The sequence below is a fragment of the Fulmarus glacialis genome, unplaced genomic scaffold, assembly GCF_000690835.1.
Source record: "Fulmarus glacialis isolate BGI_N327 unplaced genomic scaffold, ASM69083v1 scaffold6184, whole genome shotgun sequence".
Classification (NCBI taxonomy): Eukaryota; Metazoa; Chordata; class Aves; order Procellariiformes; family Procellariidae; genus Fulmarus; species Fulmarus glacialis.
In genome coordinates, this window is record NW_009208634.1 from 87041 (window position 1) to 114158 (window position 27118).

A 27118-nucleotide genomic window follows, 5' to 3' on the forward strand; every position below is an offset into this window, starting at 1 on the left:
GGCCCTTATTCTGGGTAAGGGAGAAGTTGCAGTCCTTTGTGCAGTGGACTTTCCACTCTAGGAGTCCTGCACACGTGCTATTGCAAGTCGGAGCTGGTCTGAACTTGAGTTTACATTAGCCCCTCATTTCTTTAAGGTGAATAAATAAAAAGTAGTTTTGAGGGGATTTTAATTCAAAGATATACTGCAATTGTTGAGCAATGTATCTTCATGAACCATGGCCAGGTCTTAATTTCTGACGTTAATTCGTTCCGTCTGTTCGGTAGCATTATCTGCTTGTAATGGCACCAGACAGCTGAAAATTTTGTGGTGGTAAAAATATCAAGAATCTAGTGTAAATTGAATGTTTCCACCTTGTAATTTCTCTCTTTTGTGCTTTGAAGCATGATACATTTTCTTTTAACCTGGAATTAAACTTTTCTGACCTGGATCCATTCTGTCATCTCTTTAAGTATCTTTCAGAAACATCTTTCCTTCTAGATCTACAAAAAAGGGGTACCACTTAAGCTATTTCACTGCCTGTCAAAATAGGAACTTTACTGTATTCATGCACATACACATTCCTTTTTCAGTTTATCTCATAGTGCAACACATTCTGCAAATTCCTGATGCACACATCTTTCTTTTTTATGGGAATTCTGCAGGGAAGTAAACTGCCAGGCTATTCTGTAATCATCTTTGATGTTGCAATAGATGCTGTGTTCTTTAAAGTTTTTTAACCTTTAACCAGCTAAAGAACAAATCAAAGAAGCAGATTTCTAGATAATTTAGACACAGTAGATAAGTTGAAGTCTGTGTTTGCTGTGTATCAAAACGCTTTCCCTCCATGCGAAGATAGAAATTCATTGAGCAGCTAGCAGACAAACTTAACTCAATTTAGAGACCTCATCAATAAAATAAATGTATATTCAAAACGTGCAATTATTTCCACATGCAAGCATGTATTTACAGGACTAATGTTTTAAATTAGCCATGCTTCAGTATGCACTGAAGATGCCCGGTGAATATATGCAACCTGAAGCCTCCATATGTATACTGCTCCAAGCAGCAGGTGCAAATCTGATCTCACAAAAGCTTCTCCCAAGTCAGAGGTCAGTGACTGTTGGTAATGACCTCATGGCATCACTTGATGTGTGTGTCCCTGCTCGTTGCTTCAGGGGAAACTTGCTGATCCAGTTTTAAAACCTACTGACATTTTACTGAGTCTGAAAAGGAGTTCAGACTGAGCAAAGTCCTCATCTGTAACCTGTAAGGCACTTGCCATCTCCATAGTAAGCCAAGACATCTCTCCCTCCACTTTCTTTCCCGGCAGCAGCTTTACTAGTGGTTAAGTCATGCAGGGGACAACCTGTGCTTCAGACAGAAAATCCTCCTGTACCTGAAATTCCTGGGGATCACATTGTACCAAACATTAGTTGCCTTCCTTTGGGGGTATAAATTTAATCGCCATTGGTTCAAGTTTGTTCATACCTTTGGAAATAGATATGCACTGCCTGTCAGCAAGAATAAGGGCCAGCCTGAGCACCAGGCGCTGAGAGTGACCCAGCGCAGGCCACCCTCACTGGCTAGCGCAGACCCATGGGGTCCAGATATGACAAGCAGAGCTGGGTGCTGGTAAGGCTGTCCGTCGACAGCCCCCAACATGGTGGGGGGATGAAACAGGTCCAGGGTTCATTTGGGAGCCAGGGCCAGAGGTGCACACCTACAGCCCTGGGCTGGACTGAAACAGGGCTCCCATGGGCAGTGTTGAGGAGTTGTCCCTCCCCAGGGGAGGCTGGGCAGGGACATTGGGGCCTGTAAGTGCCCTCAGGGGCAATTTTGTAAGTGCAAAGAGGGTTAAATGCTGAATTTGAGGCTACAGAGGATGACAGTGCTCAGCTCAGCAGAAGGTCCTGTACTGAGGTAGTCTGTCACTGTCCTCATCTCCCTGTATCAGTTTGTGTGGTAGCTCTGTATATATGCTGATCTCTTACCATTTGCTGAATGGGAGAATCTGTGCATATATTAGTTATTTTGAAGTAGGCATATTTACTTGAATTTGTATTAATCATGTTAAATGTTAACTTTTTTAGTCTTTATTTATAGTTATAATTTCATTTTCCCTTTTTGTTGTGGGTTTGGGTTTTTTTTTCCTGTATGAGAGCAAATCGAAGCGTGAAACACTGAGTTTGTGGGTGGAATAGTGGTGTGTACTAGAGACACAAGAGAGACATATGAAGGTTAAGTTTCCCTCTCTGGCAGCTGCTCTCTAGCAGATTAGGTTATCTGGTTTCTGCTTAGCAACAGAAGGCTGCACAGGGATTTGCTCAGAACATTTACCCAGGGTGGAAGCTCTGCCAGTAAGCTGCTCTTCATACTGACCTCCATCTCCCCATGACAAGGGAATTTTGATGTTGTCATGTTTCCACAGAGAAGTTTCAGGAAGAGCACTGAAAATCTTGAGGAATTATTATATATTATCACTATCTACTGAACCTGTTATTTTAACTGTTACCTAGGGCAGCCTAGGAGTAAGAAAGGTAGTGTAAGAGGAGGTGAAGAGAGGACACAATTTTGTGTTTTGCCTTGCATCAGGCATGAAGTTAGAAACAGGTCTTTTAGTTTCTCTCTTAGCAAATAGCTAGTTTCAGTGAAAATTTTGTGTTGTCCTCTCTGAACGAAGGATACGCTTCCCAAAGTGTAGATGAGCATCTCTTCTTTCATTGCTGCAGTCAATGCGATGAAGCTTGCTCAATGGGAAATAGGCTGGGCACCTGTAAAAAGTGAGGTATAACGTGCAATCCCTGGAGCTTAGCAAAGTGAGGCGGTTCCTGAGGCTCCAGCAGCAGCTCCAGCACTCAGCAAAGACTGCAGCTCGCTCAGGTTAGGCAGCAGATGCCCTGCAAGCACTTTTCCTAGTGTTGCTTTGACTAGTTGTCTTGCTGCTTCTCGTTGTACATCCTAACTCTACCTCTTCTTGGCATATACTGAGTCGCTGTGCAGAGGAGCTTTCCGTCTGTGTTACTAAGTACAGTATCAGTGGAAAGTTGGTCTGTCGTTGGGTCTTGTTATGGTATTTTATTACAACTAATAATAGGATACATTTAATCTCAACATATTTTTTTGTATATGTACAGTCTGAAGGACTGAGCTTGAATTTGAGGAAATGAGCATCAGCATGTTAACGTGCCTGTCACTGTTAGAGTACTATGAATTAATACCTGTAAGAAAAGAGGGGTCCTGAAAAAAAAGCTGGAATTAGATACTTCTGAATGGAAACATTTCTTAACTTACTTTAGAGCAGCAACACATCTATTTTTGCTGTCATAATTATTTTGTTCTGGCTCAGCCAAGTTCCCAAAAAGAAAGTCTCTTTCGTAAAGACTGCAAAATAATACTATGCTGTTTTTCTTTCATGTGAGTGGAGACACAGTTACTCATGCTAATGTCTCATTCTAAGGAACTTGAAATCTTCAGCAAGGTTTTGTTAGTACAAATGCAACTATTTTTTACTATTCAGAACATCATGTTCAAGTAAACTGTAGACTTTAATTTATTTCTGGCATCCAGGGCATAGTTTGTGAACTGATATGACAGTATCTCATATAAATTTTCCATCTGGATGATCACAGTGCAGTAGAAGTTTCTTGCTGTGTTGTCAAGCTAGAACCAACTGTTGTCACTGGCTGACCTTTTTTTTTTAAGTACATGGGAACATTACTGAAATGCTTCACATAATAGAGAAGAGCTGTTTCTCTGGTAGTGAGTATCTTTATGTTGCCAAAGACTTCATTCATCTCCTTCTTTTGAATGGAGCACAGGATTCCCTGTCCTCCCCCACCGCAAACTTTCTAAAAGTATAAATGAGCCAACTTCTTACTACTTAATCTCAAAATGTCCTATAGGAGTCAGTGGCCTGGTCTAATGGACAAAAGTTAGAAAATCAAGTCCTAAAACAAGGCCAGAGAATGTTTTATTGTGCTCTGACTTGTGTAAAATTGCTGAGTACAAAATACTGTGTGCTGCTAGGTACATCAGTGAATAATCTTTTTTTTTTTTCCTTAGTGCAAAATGATTGAGTTGGTTATAAGAGTAAGGAAGTATGAAGAACATGCAAAGGAGCACTCTGATGGGAACATTAATTATGAATGACTTGTTAATGAATGTAAGGGAGATGCTAGCCAGCTAGAGACTGGAAAATTATCAGCTTCAAAGAATAAGAAGATTGTACTGAGAAATTGGGAAAAGCCCTCTAATGCTCATACTTTGTTCCTGAGTTTCATTTGGTGTTTCCTCTTAAGAAAAAAAATTAGCTGTGTGGGAAGTACCAGTCTTTTCACTCACCCCCCTTTTTTGTGTAGGCAAAAATAACAATTTAAAAGCAGTAAAGAATATCTGGTAGCAAATGTTTCTGTAACACGTATAGAGCATCATAAATGGAATATCTAGGCAGTACATACAGAAGCTGGCCCTGCTTGCAGCACAGTTTTCCAAAGCTCATTCCCGCATTACAGGGAATTTGGAGAATTCTGGTTTACTTCTTTCTTAATAAATGCACTAATGTTCACGTCAAGCTCCTATTAGCCAAGTTAACTTACAATATAACATTGAATGTTTGAATAATTTTTGGTACCCTTCTGCATTACCTTCTTTCCTTCTACAGTGTCTACTACGTTCACTATTTTGAGCTGGAAGAAGGGGCAGGTTTTTCCAGTGCTGAATTCTGTAATGCAAGACAACTCTCCTTTTACAGGCTGGTGCAATGTCAAAAATTTGTTGTTGCATGGGGAGAGAGGAAAGCTCTATACATCTGTGATTTCTTTTCTTACAAAGATTTTAGCTTTTTGGTGATTTTTCTAAGTGAAACTCTAATTCTGAAAATGTAAACAGTGAAATTTAAATATGAAATATGCTTGTGTGTTTCTGCTGTACTGCCCACTTTGGTTCAGTATGCTGGTACTGATATATGTGACTGGAGATCATATCTCAACAGACTTCTTTGTCTAGGTAGCTTTTATACAAGTAACTCATTGGTAAAGACATTTTAGTTTCCTCCTGGATCACAGCTGACGGTTTCATAGATCTGAGAAGACAACTTCTGCCTTTCGGTCAGTTGATTGCATCCCTAGAAACAAAAAGCACTGTTGCAATTGCTATAAAGACTTGCCCACTCAGCTAATTACTTCTGGTTGTTTTTTTCAGCAATAATTGATAACTTCTCAGAAGATGGTTGCCGGATGAGTATTTTGTCCCATCATTTTCATTATCTTCCTTAACTGGGTTCCTTTTCCTTCTGATACCACTGCTGCTGGACCAACTGGCTGCATTCCCCAGTGTTCTCTATTAGTTGTGTAGCATCTGATGCATATCCGTATATGCTCAAAGACATAAACTAGATGCTCAGACAGCATAAGAAAACAGGAATTACAAAGACAAGAAAGGTTCCAGAACCAGCCTAGGGGCTGAGGAGACACCTATGACCTGTGCCATCTCTCTCTAAGCTCCTTGGTAGAATATAAACAGGTTAAAAGTTGTTCTTAGAAGTTCTGAAGTGCCTTCAAAAACTATTTAGGTAGTTCTAATTGGAAGACAATGTTTATATTTTCCTATAAGAACCAAAACAAAGGAATATTAATAGCTGCCTGCACATTGTAACATATTCTGCGTAATGACATTTTGCAGGCTTGATATGATTTTCTGCCATGTGCATCAGGGCATTAAATGAGAGGTCTTTAAAATTATCTCACCAGAACAGTTCTTTTTTCCAAACACCACCAAAAGAAGATGAGATCAAAGAATTTCATAAAAGGCGCTTTTTCACAGCTTATCTGTCATCAAATGAAGGTATTAAGGAAATGGCCTGAGAAGCTTTTCCTACTTGATATCCCTTTTGAAGTGACTAGAACTACAAAACATGCCATTTCTGCAGAGGATTCCAGTTGTGTTTCTCCCTTGTATGAGAGGAAGGGCGCAAAGAGCGTATTACACCAGCTGGCACACTTCTGGGGTCCCTGCTCTCGGGGCTTGCTGGGGCTTTCAGGGAGCAGGAGGATCAGCGTTGCCGCCCCAGGGAGCAGCAGTTCTTCCCTGAGCTCACCATGGAGCTCGTGGCTACCAACACTGTAACTTGGGGCAGACTGAAAGATTTGCACCAACTCCCAGAAAAATCCAGTGACAACAGAACACACATCTCTCCAGGATAATTTGGGGTTAAAGATTTTCCCAAAGTTAGAAGTCTCTTTGTTACAGTTCACTTCTAAGGCTAGATGGTAGGGATCGAGCTGATGAAATGGCAATGCATATGATTTGTTCTGCATCTTCATTGCATGCCCTTGGCTAACAAATTCCACATATTACAGCATTAAAAATTCAATCCTGATCTAAACCCCATCTGAGCTAAAGAGAATCTCACCACTAAGCCCTGTAGATACTGTGTCAGAACATTAGATATTATATTACAGGTGTCACAGAAAACATTCACATAGGCAGAAGGCATAATATCCATTAGTGACTGAGAAGAACAAAAAATAAAATTGTAATTCTTTTTTAAAGTGGGAAGAAACTAAAAAAAAAAAGAAAATGTTTGCACTCATAATATTTTAGGGTCTTAATATGAAATTTTTGTCTATTCAAGAAACTCAAGCGGAGCTAGAATTTTATATCATATTCTCAGTGAGTAAAATGACAGCTCTATGGAGAGCAGGCTGACAACTCTCCACCTGCTGTTTCTGTGCTACATTGAATTAGTCTAAACTTTATCTTCTTTTAAAAACAGGATTAATGAAATTTTGAACGATATTTTCTTTTTACTTTGCCCTAGTAGGAGCCTGATACATCAACTAATCCAATGCATAGTAAATTTGGTCCAGACAGTAACCTGACAGAATTCATTATCTGAAAAAACAGTAGGAAGACTGTACTCAAACATCAGGTATTCGTAAATTACACAGGAAAAAAGCTCTGTGTAAGGGACATAACCTTCATCTGTTATTCTGATGTGTATATGATTGTTAGTTGCAGATTCTAGGGTATAGATTTTATTCATATCCATACTTTATCATATTCCAAAATTTATGGTACAGATGAAGACCTGTACATTTCAAAAGTCATGTTGAAGTCAGTGGCATTTGCTGGCCACAGTAATGTGGGATTAGATTCTTTGGATAATTTACACATTCAACTTTTCTAGAAGTATTAGTGCTAAGGGGATAAGCAGATGGCGCATTTTTTCACTTGCTACGAATTTGGGACAGGCTGGCTTCTCTTCAGTTTTAGAGTATTGTTGGATCTGTCTGTGTAAAAATCATTAAACAAGACTTCCTTCTTAAATGTCAGTCTAGGTAAAACCTAATCATCCCTTGACATTTTTTGAAAAGAATAGGTGATGTCCACGAGGTCCTGGCTAATGTTTCCTGCTTTGAATTGTAAGTTGTGATTTCTATAGTTCTGGCACAAGTATGTCCTTCACCCCCAGACAGCCAGTTTATCTCAATGTACATACACTAGCCATATTTTCCTTGTTGAACAGTACTATGGGATGTGTTAGGGGCATGAAAAACATGTTAAAAAACCCATTCTGTTCCAGTATCAATTGATATTCCACAGAGAGGCAACATAAATCTCCCATGACAAAAGCGACATACCAGGTCTGCTTTATGAAGATTAGAGATCTCAGACAAACATCTTGCTTAAAAAACCTTTTCCAGCGACTCACGTTATAGGTGAGTAAATGCTACAATGCAAGTCTTTATAGTAATACAGTGTAAAGGTTTTGAGAACCTCTGTACTGATTCTGAAAGCACTGTTTGGAAACTGATTTTATTTGATTTGTAGCTTTTTCAGGCCCTTCACATGGTATGGTGTGATAGGGTAGAGAGGGTCTTTTTGAGAATTATTCCAGTGTCTCAAGGAGGGTCAGCTATTCTTGAAACCATTTTCAAGACTTTTAGTGTTTTTTATCCCACAGGCTCTCAATTGACATAATGTCTGGGGTCTCTACGAACAGAATAGAAATATTTTGTGATCAGTTCTGTAAAATCAAGAAAAATCAATAACCAGTTCTTTGTGTAAGAAAAAAAGGTGAAAAGCACAGAAGTGTTTCTCTGAAGGTAGTATATAGCTTGCAGCACAGCTAGGAGTTGATATTTTGAGTAAGGTAAGCACAAGAAGTAATGCAAATGATTTGCAGCAGTGAAAATAGTTCCCAGTGGTATTTTCTGAAATGGTGGTAAGTACTGAAATAGACTGCCAGTGGAGGTCAAGGAATGCTTATCAGTGGTGATTTTTAAGAGCTGATCAGATTACTTTCAGGAACTGATGCAATTTTCTGACCTGCAAGGCAGAGTATGTTCAAGGCATACTATTCACTACTGGCTGCTGCTGCTGACGAGGGGACTGAGAAGGGAACTGAGCATTTCTGGCACAGCAGGAGACCCCGCTGCAATGGAGTGCAGACGAACCCACTTGCCCTCCAGCAGACCAGACTAGCAGAGACTTCTGCTTCCTAGGTCTTTGTGGGCCAAATGGAGTCCACTCAGCAGGGCTGTTCAGGTTCGTGGTTAGATCACTGGCTCACAGTGCCCAGAGACTGACTTGCAGCATTGAAAAGGTTGGTTCCTCTCGGCTTAGGTATAGCTGATCCTGCCTGTCAGTTGTGGATAAGCTAGATGACCTTGCTAGACTTCTTCATCCAGTTTTGTGTGGATCTCTGACTCTCTCCGGTCTATGTTTTGAGATCATTCTTTCTTTTAAGGGCAAAAAACTGGATTCGAAATTGAATACCGGGCAAAGCTGAGTAAAACTGAGCAGTAAGTCCCTAGCTATAATAGTATTCACCAGCTTGATAGAAATTTGAAGTGTCTGGTTGACAAAAAAATCCTTTAATACAAAATCTGAACGCGTGCATTTTTTGTTAAGTAGAAGATGCAAATATCCCATGTGAAATTTAAGATAGCAGTTCCTATGTATGGGGCATTTATTCCAAGAAATATGGGATTCATAGAAATTATTCCCTTCTTATTTGGAATTCCATGAAAGCACTGGTACAAAACAGGAAAAACAACACAATTAGCCCTGAGTATAAACACTGAAATCGGAGACAGATAACGCATCGTAGTGTTATCCTGTTCAAGATTGTTACTGTAAACTTCAAAAAGGAATCAAATGAACAGAAGAGAGCTTTTTGTTGTTTTCTTTAGTGTTGTACCTGGTTTATCTCTTGGTTTTATATTTGTCCCTCCTAATGCTGGGATTGTGGAAGGTGAATCTGCCATCCTGGTTAGTCTTCGGCTCAGGGTGTTGAAGGTTTGCGTATAGTTTTCTGTACAGCGTGCCTGTGCAATTTCTATCAGAAGCAGGAAATGTTTCTTCAAGTTCTGAGGGGTGGGACAGTTGCTGTAGTTTTAGGTAATTTTAAACAAACTGTTTGAGCATCCTGTTTAAATAGAATTAAGTAACCAGAGTTTTGTACTAGTTGGAAAAGAATTCCATACATGCATGATATGAATAAAATATCATCTTACAGAGCATAGCAAGGTTGTGATGTATCTGACTTCTTGTGCAATACAAGTTTTATCTTTGACTTTTGTTTTGCAACAAGTTTAGTGGCTGAACATATTCCATTATGTAACAGTGGTCTACTAGAATATGAACTATTTTGTATTTAAATTTACCTGTATTTAATACACATATTAGTTTCCTTGATATTTTCAGTAGCCTCTGGAGAAATCTAATTCAAATATGACTTTCTGAAATTGGGAGGAGAAAAGTATATTCCCACAAAGAACTTAGTTTAGGGAACTAGTGAGAATCAGGAAGAATTTATTCATAGCCAATTGTATGAAAACATAAATGAAGGAAAAAATGGTAGTTGGAGTAGACTGGCAAGATTTATCAGTTGTGAATTTTACTTGAGTCCATGTTTGATGCCTTTCCTAAATTCTCTTGTTTTAAGTGTTGTAAGGTTGAACTGGGAGACAAAAAACAGTAGTGAAAAGATTTCTTCTCAGGCTTGTAGCATGGATGCACATTTCAGATTTGAAACTGGGAGACAGATTGCATGATTGATTTTTGTTTTGTAATATTTCAGTAATGAGGCTATGCTGAACTGCATATTGGGTCCCCCAGCTGGCAGGACTCATTTGAAAGGGGGGGGAAAAAAAAGTTTGTACTCTTCAGATTGCAGTGATAATTGTACTTGGCATTATGTCTATCAATGGATTGTCTTTAAGCTGCAATCTGATGTTAATGAGATTTTAATTGGAAAACAAATAAAGGACAGGCAGGCTAATGACTGATAACAGTTTAAAAAAAAAATCTTTTAAGGGCTACACAATAATTAATGTAAACAATACATCAAAGTCTTTCCATGTCTAAGCTTTCATACAGGGTTTACGTAGAAGCTTGTTCCTCAACAATGGTATTATTCCACATCTAAACAACTAATAGACTGTATCTGTTAAATCAGAACTGTCATCTGTTAAATCAAAACTGATTGGCAAGATTATTTGGTCTTACTAGTAGGAAGGTCTTGGTCATTAATCACACCTCAAATCCTCCACAAAAAGGAGCTGGATTAGGTCTGTTATGTCCTGAGAGTTTATTACTATTGATATTTCTGAAAATCGCCCCCCTTTTCCCAATTAAAAACTTACACATTATTCCAAAAGAAACAAAAGGTAGAAGCTCTATCCAATGGAACTCATAACATCTGAAAACAAGCTAATATAAACTGTTGGGGAATGCACATCATATTTAGGCTGATGTTAACAAAACATGTATAAATAAAACTAAAAATCAGAGAAGGGGGAAGGTTATGGTAATAATCGGAATAAAGAGTAAAGAATTAGTTAGAAGCATTTACTGTAGAGCTAAAGGATGGCTATTTCGAATGTCAAGGAGGATGAAAAATGAAATTAGGGCACAATTAAAGGAATGGAATGAAAGAGAAGATGAAACAAGATTTCTGGTGTAAGTGACAAGTGTACTTCTCCAGATAGCGATAGGGACAGAGACTAGAAGAGAGGTTGCTTTTAGAGTCCAGTTTTGAAAATGTAAAGCACGCAGAAGAGTATCCCAATTAAGAAAATCAAGAGGTGAGATTGGAGTAATAGAGATGTTAATCATGGAATCACAGAATAGTTTGGGTTGGAAGGGACCTTTAAAGGTCATCTAGTCCAACCCCCTGTTAAGACAGGCAGTTATGCAATCTAGTATAGTAGTTAAAGCCATAGTCAGAAAATACTATGGAAACACAGAGTGAAGTTGAACTTTTTTTGTCTTGACTTCTAGACTGTTTACTCCATATCCGCTTTGCTTTTGAAATCTCTTACCCATGCTCTCTGCTCTGTTTTTCTTTGCATTTATTATTTTAAGTATTCTCACTCAACTATACCTTTCGAGAAATACAAGGAGAAGCAGGTATGATTAAGGGCTAACATAAACCCTGTAAAAGAGTCTAATTACTTCAGAAAACATATTGGCTTACTTTGCAGTACTTTTTTTGCTTTATAGATGCCAAGAGAGGATTAATCTATCATGTCTTTGTTTGTGATTTTGCCTTTTATTTCAGTTTATGTAATTAAAGAGTTCCCAGGACTGCTTTACGTTTATTTTGTTCATCAAAACATACTTCTCAAGTGTTACGAAAACGTAGTCCAAAAATAATGCGGCCCAAACCCATTCAATTTTCTCTTGGAACACAATCAATGTTAAAGTCATACCTTGCATCTCATTTTTAACTGAGTAAACACTGTTTTGTCCCTTAATAATGCTTAATTCTTTAGGGCGTTCACTTTATATTTTCCGACTTCAATATTTGAATATATCCTGGTGATACATGTAGCAAGATACATATAATCAGGCATGATACAGTTGTTTCACAATTACTGTTTGAGGATGAAATCCTCTCTGCATTGAAGTCATAGAGGTCTCATTGGGTCACTCTGTATGTATGCACACATTGTGACAGAAAGGAAATATCCAGAGTGTTAGGAATCTGTATTTTGATCAATAACTTTTGATGAAAGATTGGGAAAAAATTTACATAGCAAAAATCAAGACAGTGTCTCTGTTGTTGCTTAAGTTGTGGGAATCAGGAGAAAAATGGACTTACCGATCTCAACTCATTATTCGTTAAATATTCTCTCTTCTCTTGCATCCTCTTTTCATGTAAATTTGAGTCGCAGCTGATCATGCCATTGTCCTGAGCAAAAAAAAGATCAGAGAGGGGTTTTAAGAAAGTAGTTTTCATAGGGACTGAGTACATTTCATCGAAAAAGATGGTACCTTCTAATGTTGAAACTCTGGCCTGCTGTGTATCTGCATGTTGTGCATCTTACTGTTTACCCCATGTTAGTGGTGAGAATTAGTATTTTTCTTCTCTCAAAATGAAACCCTTTCCCAGTCTCACTGTAAACATAGAACAGAACTTTCAAACTACTTTTTTTCTGTGAATTTGCATTAGGAAGCTGAAACATGCACCCAGGAAAGCTGGAAAAGAAGTTTGAAATATCAGTGTATACCACAAAAATGCAACAGCGGAGCAATTTCAATCACTGAGCTGTTAATTCTGGGTTTAGTAGGTATACTTTTGAAGAGGTGGTCAACTAAGCTGCAGAATCTGCCAGAAATACCCCTTCACATTGAGAATGGGATGTGCATAAGAAGGAAGATGTGAAAGGAGGATAGGAGAGTTGGCACTCTCCAGCTCTGGGAATGGAGCTGCTGCTAAAGCTTTTGTTTAGGCTGTCTAATGACAAGATATTCTGCTAAACAATCTAGGTTAAATTTTCGGTTGGCTAAACTGGCAAAGTCCTACGAAGGGCTGAACCAAAATAAAAGAACTTGAAGTTTTAACTAAACTCAATTTCTGATATTTAGAATCAGCGATTAGGCATTTGGTGAATGTCACAAAAAACGTTGGTTCTGTTTGGATCAAACATAGAGTATTTAATATAAAAAAGATACAATATATATCCTGACATGTTAGGAAATGGCCCAGATCTATACAATTGTGTAAACCATCCTTTTTTTTTTTTCTTTTGTGCACCATCCTCAGTAGTTGGAAGAGTGGTGGCATCACCGTTGGGAGCAGCAGCTCCCACCTCAGTGGCGAGTTCAGGATGACCGTTTGGGAGTCACAGCTGTAAGACACAGCACAATCACTTTGCATCAGCATCTTTTGTTTTATACTGGTGCAAAAAGGTAGCAAAGTTGAGAATGAGTATGGCTGCTCGGGGAAATGTGAATTGCAGCTTCCTTTTCCTGGTTGTGCCCACTCACATCCAGACTATTGACTTTGGAAAGGTTAAAATAGCAGTGTAAGAAGGTTCAGTTTCAGCAAGTGTTAGGAGAAGTTACTTTAGCCAAATATTAGTCAGACACTCCCCAGCCTGCAGTCCAAATGAGTTTTGTACTTGAAACACTGAACTATATCCATGTGAGATAAGGCAATATGTTGCAAAGGTACACTCGAACCAAAACTGCTCTTCAGAGATACTGTCTGTAGTGCAGCGATGAGGACCCTAATGAAGGATAATGCCTGCATCTTCTTCTTAGGGATGTTGTATCCTTTGATGCTACATTACAGTACCAATATAGCTATGCTTTTGATTGACTTTATCACAAAACTGATTGCATTTGGTGTTATCCTTAAGCTCTAGCTTCTGAAATCATAAGACCATCTGAGAGCTATCAGATTTTCTTTTAAAAGCAAGGCTGTAATTCTCATTGATCCGAGAGAGAAATCAGAAAGACAGCACAAGGACCCATATTTTTGCTTAAAACAAGCAAAGGTGATATTTAAAGCTTACAATAACATTGAGAGATCTGCACTATGATTTTGAATGTTTCTTATCAGCAGTATTAAGCATTGCAAAAAGAACAAAGGCATGGCTCTAAAGCCGTGCTCTTTTGGGTGTATGATACAGTCAGAAGCTTTGATGCTATTCTTTAGTAGGGTTTCCTTACTAGGGAATGGTAAGAAAAACGTTGGAAAACGTAACAAAGTTGTTACCAGTGTTTTACCAAGAATGCCAGTCCACGGGGATCCTGAATTTGATCCAGTCTGGCAGTTTCTCTGTTCCCAAGATACAGGGGGAAAGGCACAAAGTTTTTTTTCTGCATCCTCTTTCTGTAATCAGCAAAAAGTCAGCCAAACATTTGTAGCCTCGTCCAGGAAACATCCCTGATAAGTATAACATTTAGGCACTTAATGAGCAGTATTAATGCACATGCTTAGGTTTAAGGATATTTTTAAGTGCTATGCTTTGAATCTGAGCCGTAGCATAGATGATTAAAGACAAATAGTAAGCATTTATGAATTTCTGGACTCATATATATAAACTATGTAATCTGCAGACTTGGATTCACTTGTGGGAGGTTAATTAACTTCTATCTTCTCTTGGTTTTGCTCGTCCAAAGCAATGCCGCATCTCGACTCCTTTTCTTCAACCCAGCACATGAGACACCATGAGCCGGAGCCAAACTGACATGGAAGTTGGAGAGGGGCTCCCTTCAGTGAAGTCCCATGCTTACACATGTGTATCATATGACCAGAGAATGAAATGTGAGCTAATGCAGAGCGAGAAGTATATGCTCAGATCCATTCTCCACGTCACATGAGAATTACCTCCACCTCTGTCTAAACTCATGTGCATAATGATGTAGATATTCTACAGTAAGGAAATAAAGAATGTGGAAGTAGGCTTAGAAACCAAGGGTGAATGGGCAAAGAGTCGATGATTATTTAGGGCTGTTAGTACAGGTTAGGGGAAACTATGAAAATTTATAAGAAACATTTGCAAAAAATAGGATCTAAATTATATCAAGTGGGTGTGTGTCATTTCTTTGCTTATGCCTCCATCTGCATTGTCAGTTTAGATCATAAACGTTTCAAGATGCCAAGCACACATTTAATTTACTGGTGTTCTCAGTTCTGACTATTTCACTGAGTGCTTAACTTCTGGATTTTTTTTTTTCTGAAACGCACCAAAATGGGGTGAGTACCTGAGAATCTCAGTTGCTGTTCTCAAGGAAAGTTCATTTCTAGTTCTCCGTCATAGAATAAGGATTGAAAATTTGACCTTTGAAGTGATAGGCATCAGAAGAAAATAAAAAGAACTTGATATGTATTTTAATAATTTAATTATATTTCATTGTCTTATGAGAGTTTGAGGCAATTCAAAAAGTCATATATAAGTGTTTGGCAGCACTGGTTTCTATAGCTTAACAATTCTAGTTCATTTTTATATAATTTGGGAAAGATACTTTGCAGACAAAGTGGCTGGTAAGAGATAAGAGAAGAAATAAGGAGCCTGAAATTTGCCCAGCAGCCCGTCGGTAATTGACAGAATTTACTTTGTTTCTTCATTGTTATGGCTATATATGTGCCATTAAAAGAAACGGCACCATTTAAGTGTCTCCGTTATTATATAAAAATTGATTATAATTCCACGTGTATCTGTTGATGTGTGGAAATTTGTGTATGTGTTGCTTCTTACTACATTTTGATTCTATTCTCTTTTTCTCATTTCTCACTTTGAGACTCATCTCATTTTCTTCAGGTTTGGGGGATTTGGGTTGTCAGCTTTTCCTTTTTCAGAATTGTAGCATTTGTTTCTTTCATTTCTTGACGCAAATGCTGCAGTCACCTAAAATGTACCTTCAAGCAGTCCTTTGTGTGACTAAAAGAAACTAGCTAAATAGCACTGTTTAATTAATTTCAGGACCGCCTCTTTTTCGTCATGGAATATGTAAATGGAGGAGACCTAATGTTTCAAATCCAGCGCTCACGCAAATTTGACGAACCTCGATCCCGCTTTTATGCAGCAGAGGTCACATCAGCACTCATGTTTCTTCACCAACATGGCGTCATCTACAGGTACTTTTTTTTAATCAAAAATAAAGTATTCTTGAGGCTTGGGGCTGGTTTTGGCTGAAATCCTCTGTCTCTTAGCAACCAGATTTAGATTAGTTGTTTGTTCCAGTTTGCTTACATAGAACTTTTTTTGGCTGTTTATCATTGAGAATGTTAACATTTGAATAGCCTCTGCAGCAGTCGCCAGCTGTGTGTGCCAGTTTTGTATTATAGTCCAAATAAAGCGGTTTTGAAAAAGCTTGGCACAGTGCGACCCAGAGGTGACCTTTCTGCAGGTCGGCGCAATCTCTTCACTTTCCTCTCTGTGCCATAGATTTCCTCTCGGTTTCTAACTCCCTGCCACTTCCTGAGTTTGTTTGTCCTAGTTGTCTCCACTCTGATACAATCGGGATGGTCGTTTGCAATGCTTTACTTATGCCCCTTCCCCTGGACTGTTTGGGTGAAGGCGTAGTCACCAGCAGGAAGTGGCTCTTTGCAGACAATTTTGATTTGCTTGCAAATGCCCCGCATCTATTTGAACCTCCACTACCCAAATCTCTAATCTTCAACACCCATGCACACGCACAATATAAGTGCATATTGCCGCGCTGTGTTGAAGAATGCATTTAGGGATAGGCTTTTGTTATTAAAAGTAAGGAATCACTTTGAAAATTTTCACCATGATGTCAGTGTGTTTATTAAGTCCTTTATCTTGTCATTTCACCCTTCCTCTCTCTTTTTATCTGTTTTTAGCAGCCTGTTATTGCTTGTGATAAATTCAGGCTTTCGCAAGCAGAGTGCCTTACAGGTTTTGTGATACAGGTCTGTCCTGTCTACTAAAAATTCTGAGTTCTGTGGATCTGAGTTTTGATATTCTCTTGATATTCTCACCCTCTTTCAGGTTATCAGTTTTGATTTGGGGTAGTCATCTCAGGGACAGGCAATCTCAGGTTTCTTGAGCAGAAACATCAAGATGAGGATGTGGAATTCGTCACATCCCTGGGTTCGTATTAAGGCTGCTCTCAAGAGTACTACAAATTGAAAGAAGTGAATTTTAAATGTTTAGTAACCAGGACTGAGTGGTAACTTCCATCAGAGGTCATTGGCTTTCCCACCAATTGGGATTCAAAGAGAAACTTCTCAGAGAGGGAGTCTCCTTTTCAGAGACATCGCAAACAGCAGGACGTTGCATTTCTCAGGAAAATAAATCTCCGTGAAAGTGGTCTTTCAGTCAAAAATCCAGTTTTCTTTAGAAAACTTTTTTGCTAGCTGCAGCTCTTAATCTCCATCTTTTATTAACACTGGTGTGATGTTTGCATGCTGGGTTGGACTTTAGGCCCTACCACTTTGTGTAGGTTTGTTTTCAAGTGCTGAAGATGCAACACTTTTCTTAGCTTTGCTGCCCATATAACATTTCCTATTCTTGTCTGCATTTATTTTCAAAGCTATGTATTTGTACATTTAGATATTAGAAGGTGGCAACTTCAGAATTTCCTAAGTAACCATCATAAGGGAAACAGATAAGATTGGTGCTTTGAAAAGTGAAGGATTTTGAGGATTGGTTTCCATAAAAAGACTTGAGCTTATTTCCTCTTCCTGAAAACTAGAGTTTAGGCACTTTGTAATTAGCAGTCAGTTTAGTGATTTCTGTGAAAAGAAATAGTTGGTAAAATTACCTCCCCCCTTCTTTATATGAATATGCATTCATTATCCCTCTTCCCTCCATACTCCCATCCTTTGACACACATCCCCTTCTCTCTCCTCTCCTCTTTTCTCCCTCTTTCCACTCGTCTTATATGTAGCTTCTGCTGTGTGTTGGCTCCCTCTTTTCTCCCTCTTTCCCCTCATCGTGTATGTAGCTTCTGCTGTGTGTTGGCTCCTAGCTGCATTGAATCGCTTCGTGTGCCTGCGTTCTTTCTATGACTTTTTATCATAGTCAAAATGCTTCCATCCCAAGAGAAATGTCATTCTAATGAGACAATGCTTTGTAATTTAAACTTTGCAAGATACTCTCAACTTCTCATTCAGAGACTATGCTGACATGTTTTTGGCATGCTACAGTAAAACACTAGAATTGTAAGTGGCGTGTTATATTGGGTGTATTATCAGAAGAGGCAAAAGAAGAGAAATAACATGAGTTGTAGGATGAAAGCAGAAACTGAAAAAAACAACAGGAAGAACATTAGGAATAGATTTAGTTATATGCTGCTTTGAGACAGGCTTTTGGATCTGGACGTAGTTATGTCCATAAGAATAAGTCATTTTCCCAACTGGGGGGTGCTAGGAGCTTCAACAATTCATAAAATGTATATCCTAATTACCATATAAAATACAAGTAGAAGGAAGAAGTTAGAGATTATCTAAAAAGAATTAATCGTAAGAAAATGTCACAATTCATTCATAGTGTGCCAGGCCCTGGGAGAATGCATTTGTTGATGTCAAGCGTATGTTAGAACCGTTGTCTTGCACAGAACAGTTTCAGCCTGATTATTCTGTACCTCACTGTGTCATTCATTACAATGTTAAAAATGCATTGGGATCAAGTCACTCCTATACATCTCCAAAGCTCTTATTAGCTGGCAAACAAGGAAAGGAAAGGGGAAAAAAAAAGAAAAGAAAAAAAGAAAAGAAGACCTATGCTCCTGAATAACTACCAGTCATAACTACCTGACGTGCCTTCAGATATTTTAATAAAGAATACTTGTCTTCTGTGTAATTATATCTCTAGAAAAAACATTGTGGTGTGAAATTAATGGTTATTCTCCAAAGTGGGAAATGCTGCTTGTGTGGGCAATACTTCAAGGAAAGTGGGGAATATATAAATAAACTAAGATGTTTGATGGAAATGCAGGTTTCAAAATAGCTGCTATACCTTCTGATCTTTTTTCAGCCATGTATGTGGAAGTATTTGTTTGGAGCTAAACATAGTTATATTTTTGGAAGTAAATAACTAGCTTTAGCTCATGCTTTGGCTTGTTGGTTAGATTTTTAGAGAGTGCTATGATGATACTAAATGATCATCTTTTATAATAACTAGTTTATCCTCATTTCCCCTGAAGTTCAAAGAGAAAGCTAGCTCCCTGTTTGGCAATAGAAATTATTCTGTAAGTTCACATCTTTGCAACTGGCCCAACAGTGGTTCCCAGACTTGTCCAGTTATCGGTGTGCTCACTGTAGTTACGTACCTTCCTTTTGTTTATCGAGTTTATGTTAGAAATAAAGATAAACCTCACAATTTTTATGTCTAAAGATGCTGCTGTTACTAAATGCATCTTGTATGATAGATAAACTTTAGGACAATTTTCAGTTTGGCATTTTTAAGGATATAATGTTACTGTTGTTCTGTCAAAAACACTTAAACAACTTAATAAAAATATTTGCATTATCCCTGCCATCTTCCCTCTCATCTGGCATTTAGCTATTCAGCCACATGTCAAGCTGGGGCCTGATAGTACAAGTAGAGTCAATCGGAGAAGTTGCAATCGCAGTTTCTGGCAGTCGTTGTTGTTATGCAATTGCAACACTTTAAAAAAATGTATCCAAGCTTCAGGAATTAAGGCTAGACTATGAATCTCATTTTGCCTGTGAGCTGAACTGGACTTTGAACTCGGTGATGAAAGCTTGTGGACTGTGTTCACTGTCCCCTGTCCCTGGAGCCTGATTTAAAGTCAGTCATCATCGGTTTAATATATGTTCTGACATAGGGAAGCTGGAACAAACTGGGTGTTAAGAAACTGCCAGTTCCATACTCCCCTCTTGTACTAACTTTCAACATTCCTGGGCACTTTCTGCAGATATATGTAAATGTTACTTGTTCTTGTTTCACCTGCAATTGCTGGGCTGAGGACAGGAGTACCCAGGTGGGTGTCTCTGGCTCTCGTTGTAGGAGTTCAAGTGAGGTGACACAAGTGGCCCACTCTGGCCTGAAATACATACAAAGAACTGTTGTCTCCCCAGGCAAGGACACAGCACTAGAATGGGGTACCACTTCATTAACATAAATGCTGGTGCCCCCAGTTCATATTTGATTTAGGGAATAACTGTGTGAGCTACAAACCGTGTTTCAGTGAAGACCTGAAGGGCCAGTAGTTGCATGTCGCGTGATCTTTGGCGTGCTGCAAGACCATGCAAGGGCGCTCTCTCTGAAATACAAAAGAAGGACACTGAATGTACACAATTCAGTTCACTTGAGAGGATGAAAAATGTCTTAACTGGGAAATTACTGTCACCTGCTCTGGGTTAACTCATTCTTTTGGTTTCAAATCTAAGGTCTGTGAGATGTTGCCTTGAAATCGTACAGCATCTGGTCACGGGGGAGTCCTCATTCGTAACTATGGGTTATCATGTTCCTCAGCAATATGAAGTAATAACCCAGCCTGTAACTTGCTGCAGCTTTCTGAGGCTCTGAGCACTCTCTAATTAGTATGTTGGTCGTGATGAAGGATATTTTAACACTGAATTGTGGAGAATGCAAATATAAATATGCTGATGCCAATCCTTGAATACCTCCGGGCTTTTTCCGTAGACGAATACCCTAAGAACTTGTTTGAACACTAACTGGATTTTTCCTTGGATGATCAGTTTTCCCAGCATTCCTGTTTATCAGGGTGACACACGCCAGTGTTTCAGAAAGAAGAACCACCTAAAATTAAAAGCACTTTCGTTAGTGTGTTTTTATGTGAAATAAGAATATTTAGAAAGTCTGACTTCACTGGCGGTTGTATGATTCAGTGCAACCTTGGCAGAGTAACAAGGAGTTATATTTACACTGATGAAAATGTTGCATGGTCAGTGGTTAACATGTTAAAAGTCGTCATTCTCCCAAGTTACCTTACTGTGTTATTTCTGAGTGGCAGCAGCCAAATAAAATTCCCCTCCTCCCCTCTTTTTTTGCCTTTTTAAAATACAAAACTAGACATGGAGCATTTTGGTTTAAATTTGTTTTTAAGTATGTGAAGATCATCTTACTGCAACTCTAAACAGTTAAAGGTTAAATTGCTGCTTGAGCTAGGGTCCATGAAGGAGGGCAAGAAAGACCTTGTATCCCCAGATAGCATATTCAGACCTAAACACAGGAATATCCTGAACTCAAGCCCTTCCCCACGTGAACTGCCTGTTGCAGGAGTCTGCTACAGAGAAGTTACAGTTTGCTTCTGGCGCAAGTGAGCAACAAACTATTTCCATCACCTTCAGTAAAAGCAGGAAGCAAGGAGTGAACTTGCTGCTGCGTGTGTCTGAGTCGCAGAGCCTCCAGGGACTGCTGCCCAAGCCGCGCCACCTGACCAGTGTTCCTGGCCGGGTTTGCACCCCAGGCTACATCCATGCTCTCCTCTGCCTGGTCTAGTTTCCGAAACTGAGCGTGAGCGATTTTAGTCAGTGGCCTCCTGCCCTCTTTGCACTTTTTCTTTCTGGATCTAGGCAGGCCAGCAGTCATGAAATGCATAAATAAGCAGGATATCTTCCCCTCAGGAAAAGGCAGTGGGCTGGGGTGGAGAGGAGCGGGGCTGAGGGAGATGAGAAGCAGGAAGAAGGGTTGGTTCCCAGGCTTCTGGCATTCGGACCGAGGGAGTCCACCCTGCCATCTGCCCAGCTTATGTATTGTGCTAAAGGCTGCTGTCGTATAGGAGAGCCTTTGACAAGGTTTCCAGCTGTGGAAGGATGAGTAAAGGCTGTGGGAATAGGATATGAACCACACGGTCTTGCCAACAGTAGAATGCTTTCTAAATTTCTCCTGAGTTTGGAACATAAGAAAGTCCTCAGCTGGCTCTTGCGTGGGAGTTGGGTGTGCGGAGGAGCAGTGCCGGGCAGTTAATATTTAGAAGGATAGAGCAGCACCACTGACCTCATTTGGGGAATGACAAGGTACTTCCAGGGGGAGTTCCCGGTAGCGAGGTCAGCATTGTTTTTTTTGCTTCATGTTCATTTGGTGCAAGATTTTCTTGTTTAATGACCGTTTGTATAGTGCTGTATTGTGTAAATAAAGCTATGACCTTTACCTTCTGATAACAGTATAGGAGTGAGTTAATGTTAAATTAGAGAGGGCAGGGAGTGGGAATCTGCCAGGGTTAATGCCAAGTTTACATTCCTGTGAGGGCAGCCATGTTCTGGTACACTTGGTAGAAAGGGCAACAGCGCTTCTCAACAGATAATAGCAGCGAAATGTTACAGAGCTTATTTGTATTTATTTCTGGGTAAATGTCAGTGATTTTAGATTATTGATGTTTGTAGTTTTATTTTATAACAGGGAGAAACGTGTGTTATCTTTCTGCATTTGATAAGAAGATTTTAACTGAGAGAAACATACACAAAATAAAAATCCACTAGAGCTGCAGCACATGTAAAACTGAAATGTACCGACACAAGGCAATCCCTGTAGTTTTCCTAAAATGCTGACACACAGCTTTGTTTCTACAGAAACATGTACACCAGTTCCAAACAAAATCATATTCTTCAAGCCATTTTCTAACAGAAGAAAGAGAATGGTTTTGTTTCGCAGTGCATTAAAACTCTGCCAGTGCTTCTTAAATGTAATTCTGCTGCTAACAGACAAAAGTTAGGACTGAATTTTGCTGGGCCCTTCAGTTGTGTTTGTCTTCAAACAATGGAAAATATTTCTATAACCCAGTTGCATTTGTGTTGAAACTATGTCATGTTAAGGGTGAGGCTTTGCCTTTTCGCATGCTAGTGAATGCATCTGCCAAAGTTTCATAGTAACACAGAGAAGTGCTCAGCAAACATGGTTCTGAGGCGACAGGCATTTCACAAAGATTTTGTTGTGCTCTTGAGATGCAACAGAGAAGTTGGAGACTAATGCAAAACATTAGATGAAAACATGTAAGGAACTCTATTTAGTGTTTTTTAAATCATGATGTTAAAAATACTAAACAACCTTAGAACAAAATTTGGCTGATACACTTTGGTAAAGACATTTGCACATACAACTTTGTCCATCTTTTGGTCAGAACCTTGCTACTTCTGGCTCAAGGTTTGCATTTATTCTCTTTGCCCCTTCTTCCCCCTGACTTTTATCCACCTCCTTGTTATAAAAGAGCTTATCACTTAGACACTGTTCCAGCAAACATTTCTGCATGCAGATCACTGTACTCATAGACTTGATTTTGATTCAGTGAGGCTATTCATATGCATGAAGTATGCAGCTTCCTGGATGATTTGGGACCTTGGTTTGACTTTTCAGATTGAAAATGTGTTTATTTTAAAATAGAAAATCATCACATTTGAGAATGCACTGTTATTAAAAACCATATGTTACTTTGCTTACCATTGCAAAAGGCTGTGGAAAATGAGAATTTAGCCAATATGAAAGCTAACATAACTGAGTTATCATTGAAACTCTTGAAAACTTTAAAAATGTCTGTTTAGCTGACAGCTTGTATTCAAATGTAAGAAAACAGAAATAATATTGTTCATCAGGAGGTTAACTAAAATGGTCTAGTGAACCAAAATGGAGAAAATACAGCCAGTAAGAATCCCAGCATTTTGGGGAGTGCATCAAAGTCTCTACTGCTACCAGAATAAACAGTGGTAGGATTACATCAGAAGGACCTTGGACAGACTAGGTGCAGTCTAACCAGGGGAATCAGAAAGTGGAACAGAATGGATCAGATGGCCATGACTGTGCTGAAAATGAGCGGAAAGGTGAGGGGTAACAAGGCCAGAGTGGTAACGAGTCACTTAGCTTACCTTCTTGTGTCAGAAGTAATGCCTACCCCTCTTTTCAGCTGCCAGTGTTTGACAGAGTCCAAACAAGCAGCTTCCCAGAGCAACGGGCAGTGTCAGAAATACATTGTCTTCATCATCTCAGCAGCATTGAGTACATGTGGAGGAGGCAGATGTGGTGGAGCAGGACTAAGCAGGAAAGGCAGTGAGGCCAAGGCCAGCTTTTACTGAGATGGGAGTTTGTGTGGTTTCTGCACTGTGATACACCCAGGGATGGATGGCACCAGGGAGAGACACTCTCCTGCCACCACCAAATTGAATTTTGACCCACCAAGACCACTTATGTTGAGGGTGTAATGTTTTGGATTCAAAAATAACATCCAGCTTATGAGGAGAAGCCCAAGCAGCACTTCTCACAATGTACACACCAGATGGGTCTTCACTTCTTGCCTCGTGCTTCTACAATTTGTTTCCAGTAGTCAGTCTTGTGAAAGGGCTGACAGAGAGAAAAAATAAAGGGGAGAGGCCAGAAATAATGCTAATACTTACATAGGTATACTTTTCCCTCCAGACTTTAATTTCCTTCTGCTGATGTATGGAAGTCACAGAAAATACCATTCTTCAAAGCATGTCAAACGCAAATATTACATGCAGTTGTGTACGTTTTTTAAAGTAGATTTGACAGTGGCAGTTGTAAAAGTATTATTGACGAGATATTCCAGTCTTAGGGCATGTGATTGCCCCTTCAAGGGGAGGGAAGGATGGGGTGGCTTCAACAGTAGATAGCCAATATAGCAGCTGGTATGGGTGCACCTTGGTATGAAACTGAATAATACAGAAGCAGTGCCCTAAAAAAAAACAACCAAAGAAAGCTTGGTCACGAATAACCTGAACTGAGGAACTTCATGTGTTCAAAATGTGGAATATTAAGGGTAAAATTAAGTAGTAACAAATAAACATTATAGCACTTCACCAGGTATTTACTTGATTTATTATACAGTTTCCAAGGGAGATCCTATGGTCTATTAACACCCATTTTAAAAAATGCCTAAATATATTCTAACAAACACAAATAATGAGTCAGATGGAATTGCTATGGTCAATTAAGTGGGTAATGGATATTTAAAAGCTTCCAAACATCAATAAATCTGAAACAGCTCTAAAGGAGTACTTGTAGAACAAAAATAATATGCACTTAAGAAACTGCCTGAGTACATATTTGCCTAAACTTAACCACCAGTAAGAGGACAGCAAGCATTTATGGTACTGTATACTGAGGGCATAAAAAGGCATACCAAATGTGTGCCAGTTCATTTGCTGATGATCTGTAATAGGTGCAAAAGGACCATAAATATTATAAAGAGGCCCTGATTCTCATTTATATGAAAGTCTTTAAATACCTGATAGCATAAAAGGATCCGCAGATTGTGAACGGGGGAAGTAGACAGCAGCTCAGCAGCGTACCCGTTGGCACAAGGCGGAAGGCAGTCCTTTCCAAGCTGGTTGAAGCTGCCTCTGCCAAAACTCTCAGAGCTGGTTTCCACAGACACAGAGGGAGAAATGCCCAGGGTGGAGGTGAGAGAAACCCTTTGGACAACACTTGTTTTTAGGCAGGTTCTCTTTTCACCTTTTGAAAATTCACAAAAGAAAAAGGAGGGGATCTTTTGTCAGCCTCCACGAGACCATAGCGAGTGGTAAACTTGCACACACAGTAGGACAAAAGTTTTGGTTTTCTGTGGAAGACCTGAGAGGAAAAGGATTTGGCTACGATTTTTAAAACATCTCAGATTGGGTAGAAGTTGTTCTGTCCATGAGTAGAAGAGTTGGAAGAAATTTTGAAACAGCATCCTGGAAATTCTCTGTGTAGTTAATAACAACAAAACATTAACTGACATTAGTGAGCTGTAGCTTATAAAGCCAGAGATAATTCGGTGACAAATCTGGTGTAAGTCATTACTTCTACAGCCTTTTCTTTCCTGGCTCAGCTATGTGTGCTCTTAATTAGGCCAAGATAATTGTCTGTATAAACCCAACCCGAGAGATTTAGGCTAAAATCCCCAAATCCTGCCATAGAAAATGGGGTTTATTTTTTTCACACCTTATTTAATAGGATCCATTTAAAAAGCAATCAAATACAGTTATGTTTGCCTAATTACAGCAATGGTAGCATGGGGGTATGAAAGAAAGTGGAAGGCATGATGCCTGGGGCAGAGTGGGCAGTAAAGGGTTGAACTGTATCATTGCTAATGGAGTACTTCATGTCATCATTTAAAGTCTGAGTCTGGGTTGAGAATCATACTATAGTGCCCCTTAATATTTCATTTGCTATACTATCAAATCTTAACACAATGCTACAAATTGGGTACAGAGACTCTAAACTAATATCCACATTTGTTTCAGGGTTGGACAACTTTGAGTTTAGTACATCATATACATGTCTTTGGGATATAGCACAACTTCTGCAGCTTCTCTCCCATTTTTTTAAAAAGTGTTTTGATAGTCTTTCTCAGAGATTCATTTCTTCATGCATTTTTATTTGGAATTCAGAATGTGATAATACGTAATAAAGGTATGTTACAAATGTGATTCCGACATAACATGGGTGTATAGAGGCTGCTATCTGGTGTATAAGAGACCAGTTCTTTAAAAATCATGATTCTCATTTATAGTAAAAGCTCTTTCTGACACCAGAAGAGCAAAGCAATTTTATAATTGAATTAGATTGTACTCAGTGTTCTCAGTTTAAGGCCATCAGAAGGATGCAAAGAGACTTTATTGAACGTTATAATTTAATGAAACTTTATGTAAAATAGTTCTTCTGTAAGCTGTATTATTAGGTTTCTTGCTAGTCTTTGCCCACGTAACTATCTGGGAGTTTTATAGGATAATTTCTGATCTTGTCAGAGCATAGAGTCTGGTTAGCAGGTCTCTGACAAGAGACCTAGTGGCTGGGCACATAGAAGTTACAAAGATAATTCCTTAGGCTCAAAACATTTTTTGTTGTTTTTTTTTTTTTATGTTGACAAAATTGTTCAAGAACAGTCCACTTTGGCCAACGGTTTACATTATAATCATACTGAAGTCAGTATTTACGTGCAATGACTACCCAGTAAGTACCAAATGTTAGAGATTAAAATAATGTTTTAGTCTCCCAAATCTTGTGTTCAGAATTGTCTCTCTGTTTTTTTCATTTGGGCTGGACTATTAGGCTCTTCTCTGTAGCCACTCCATCTTTACAGCTGAAGGTAAATTGGTATAGCACTCTTTGCCAACCTTGATGTTGGCAAAAGTGAATATGCTGTAAATTTCCCAAGTCATGCCATGTTTTATTTCATGTGAGTAACCCATGAGTCATCTTTCCATAGCATTCATATTAATTAAAAATAGTGGGGCGCTTTGTATAAGTAGATTTTAAGTGATGATATTATACATTGGCACTACAGCCGAAATAGCGTTCCCGAGCATGTGTTTTCTGAAGGAGATGGGGGAAGGCTGCGGGAGCTACATTTGAAACAGCGCTGGAGCTGAAAATTCCTGCACAAGAAAAGTTTCTCTGGGAATATCTGTGCAGCTTTCTGGCCGAGGTGGGGAGTGAAAGTAATTTTA

At 39.1% G+C, this 27118-nt stretch overlaps 1 protein-coding gene across 1 annotated transcript in view; it reads left to right on the top strand.

Moving 5' to 3' along the window:
* PRKCE (protein kinase C, epsilon) overlaps nt 1-27118 on the top strand; it is a 110027-nt gene that overhangs the window by 42886 nt on the left and 40023 nt on the right. Inside the window, exon 9 of the mRNA XM_009576550.1 lies at nt 15705-15859. Coding sequence (XP_009574845.1) covers nt 15705-15859 — 155 coding nt within the window. The remainder of the gene's footprint in view (nt 1-15704; nt 15860-27118) is intronic.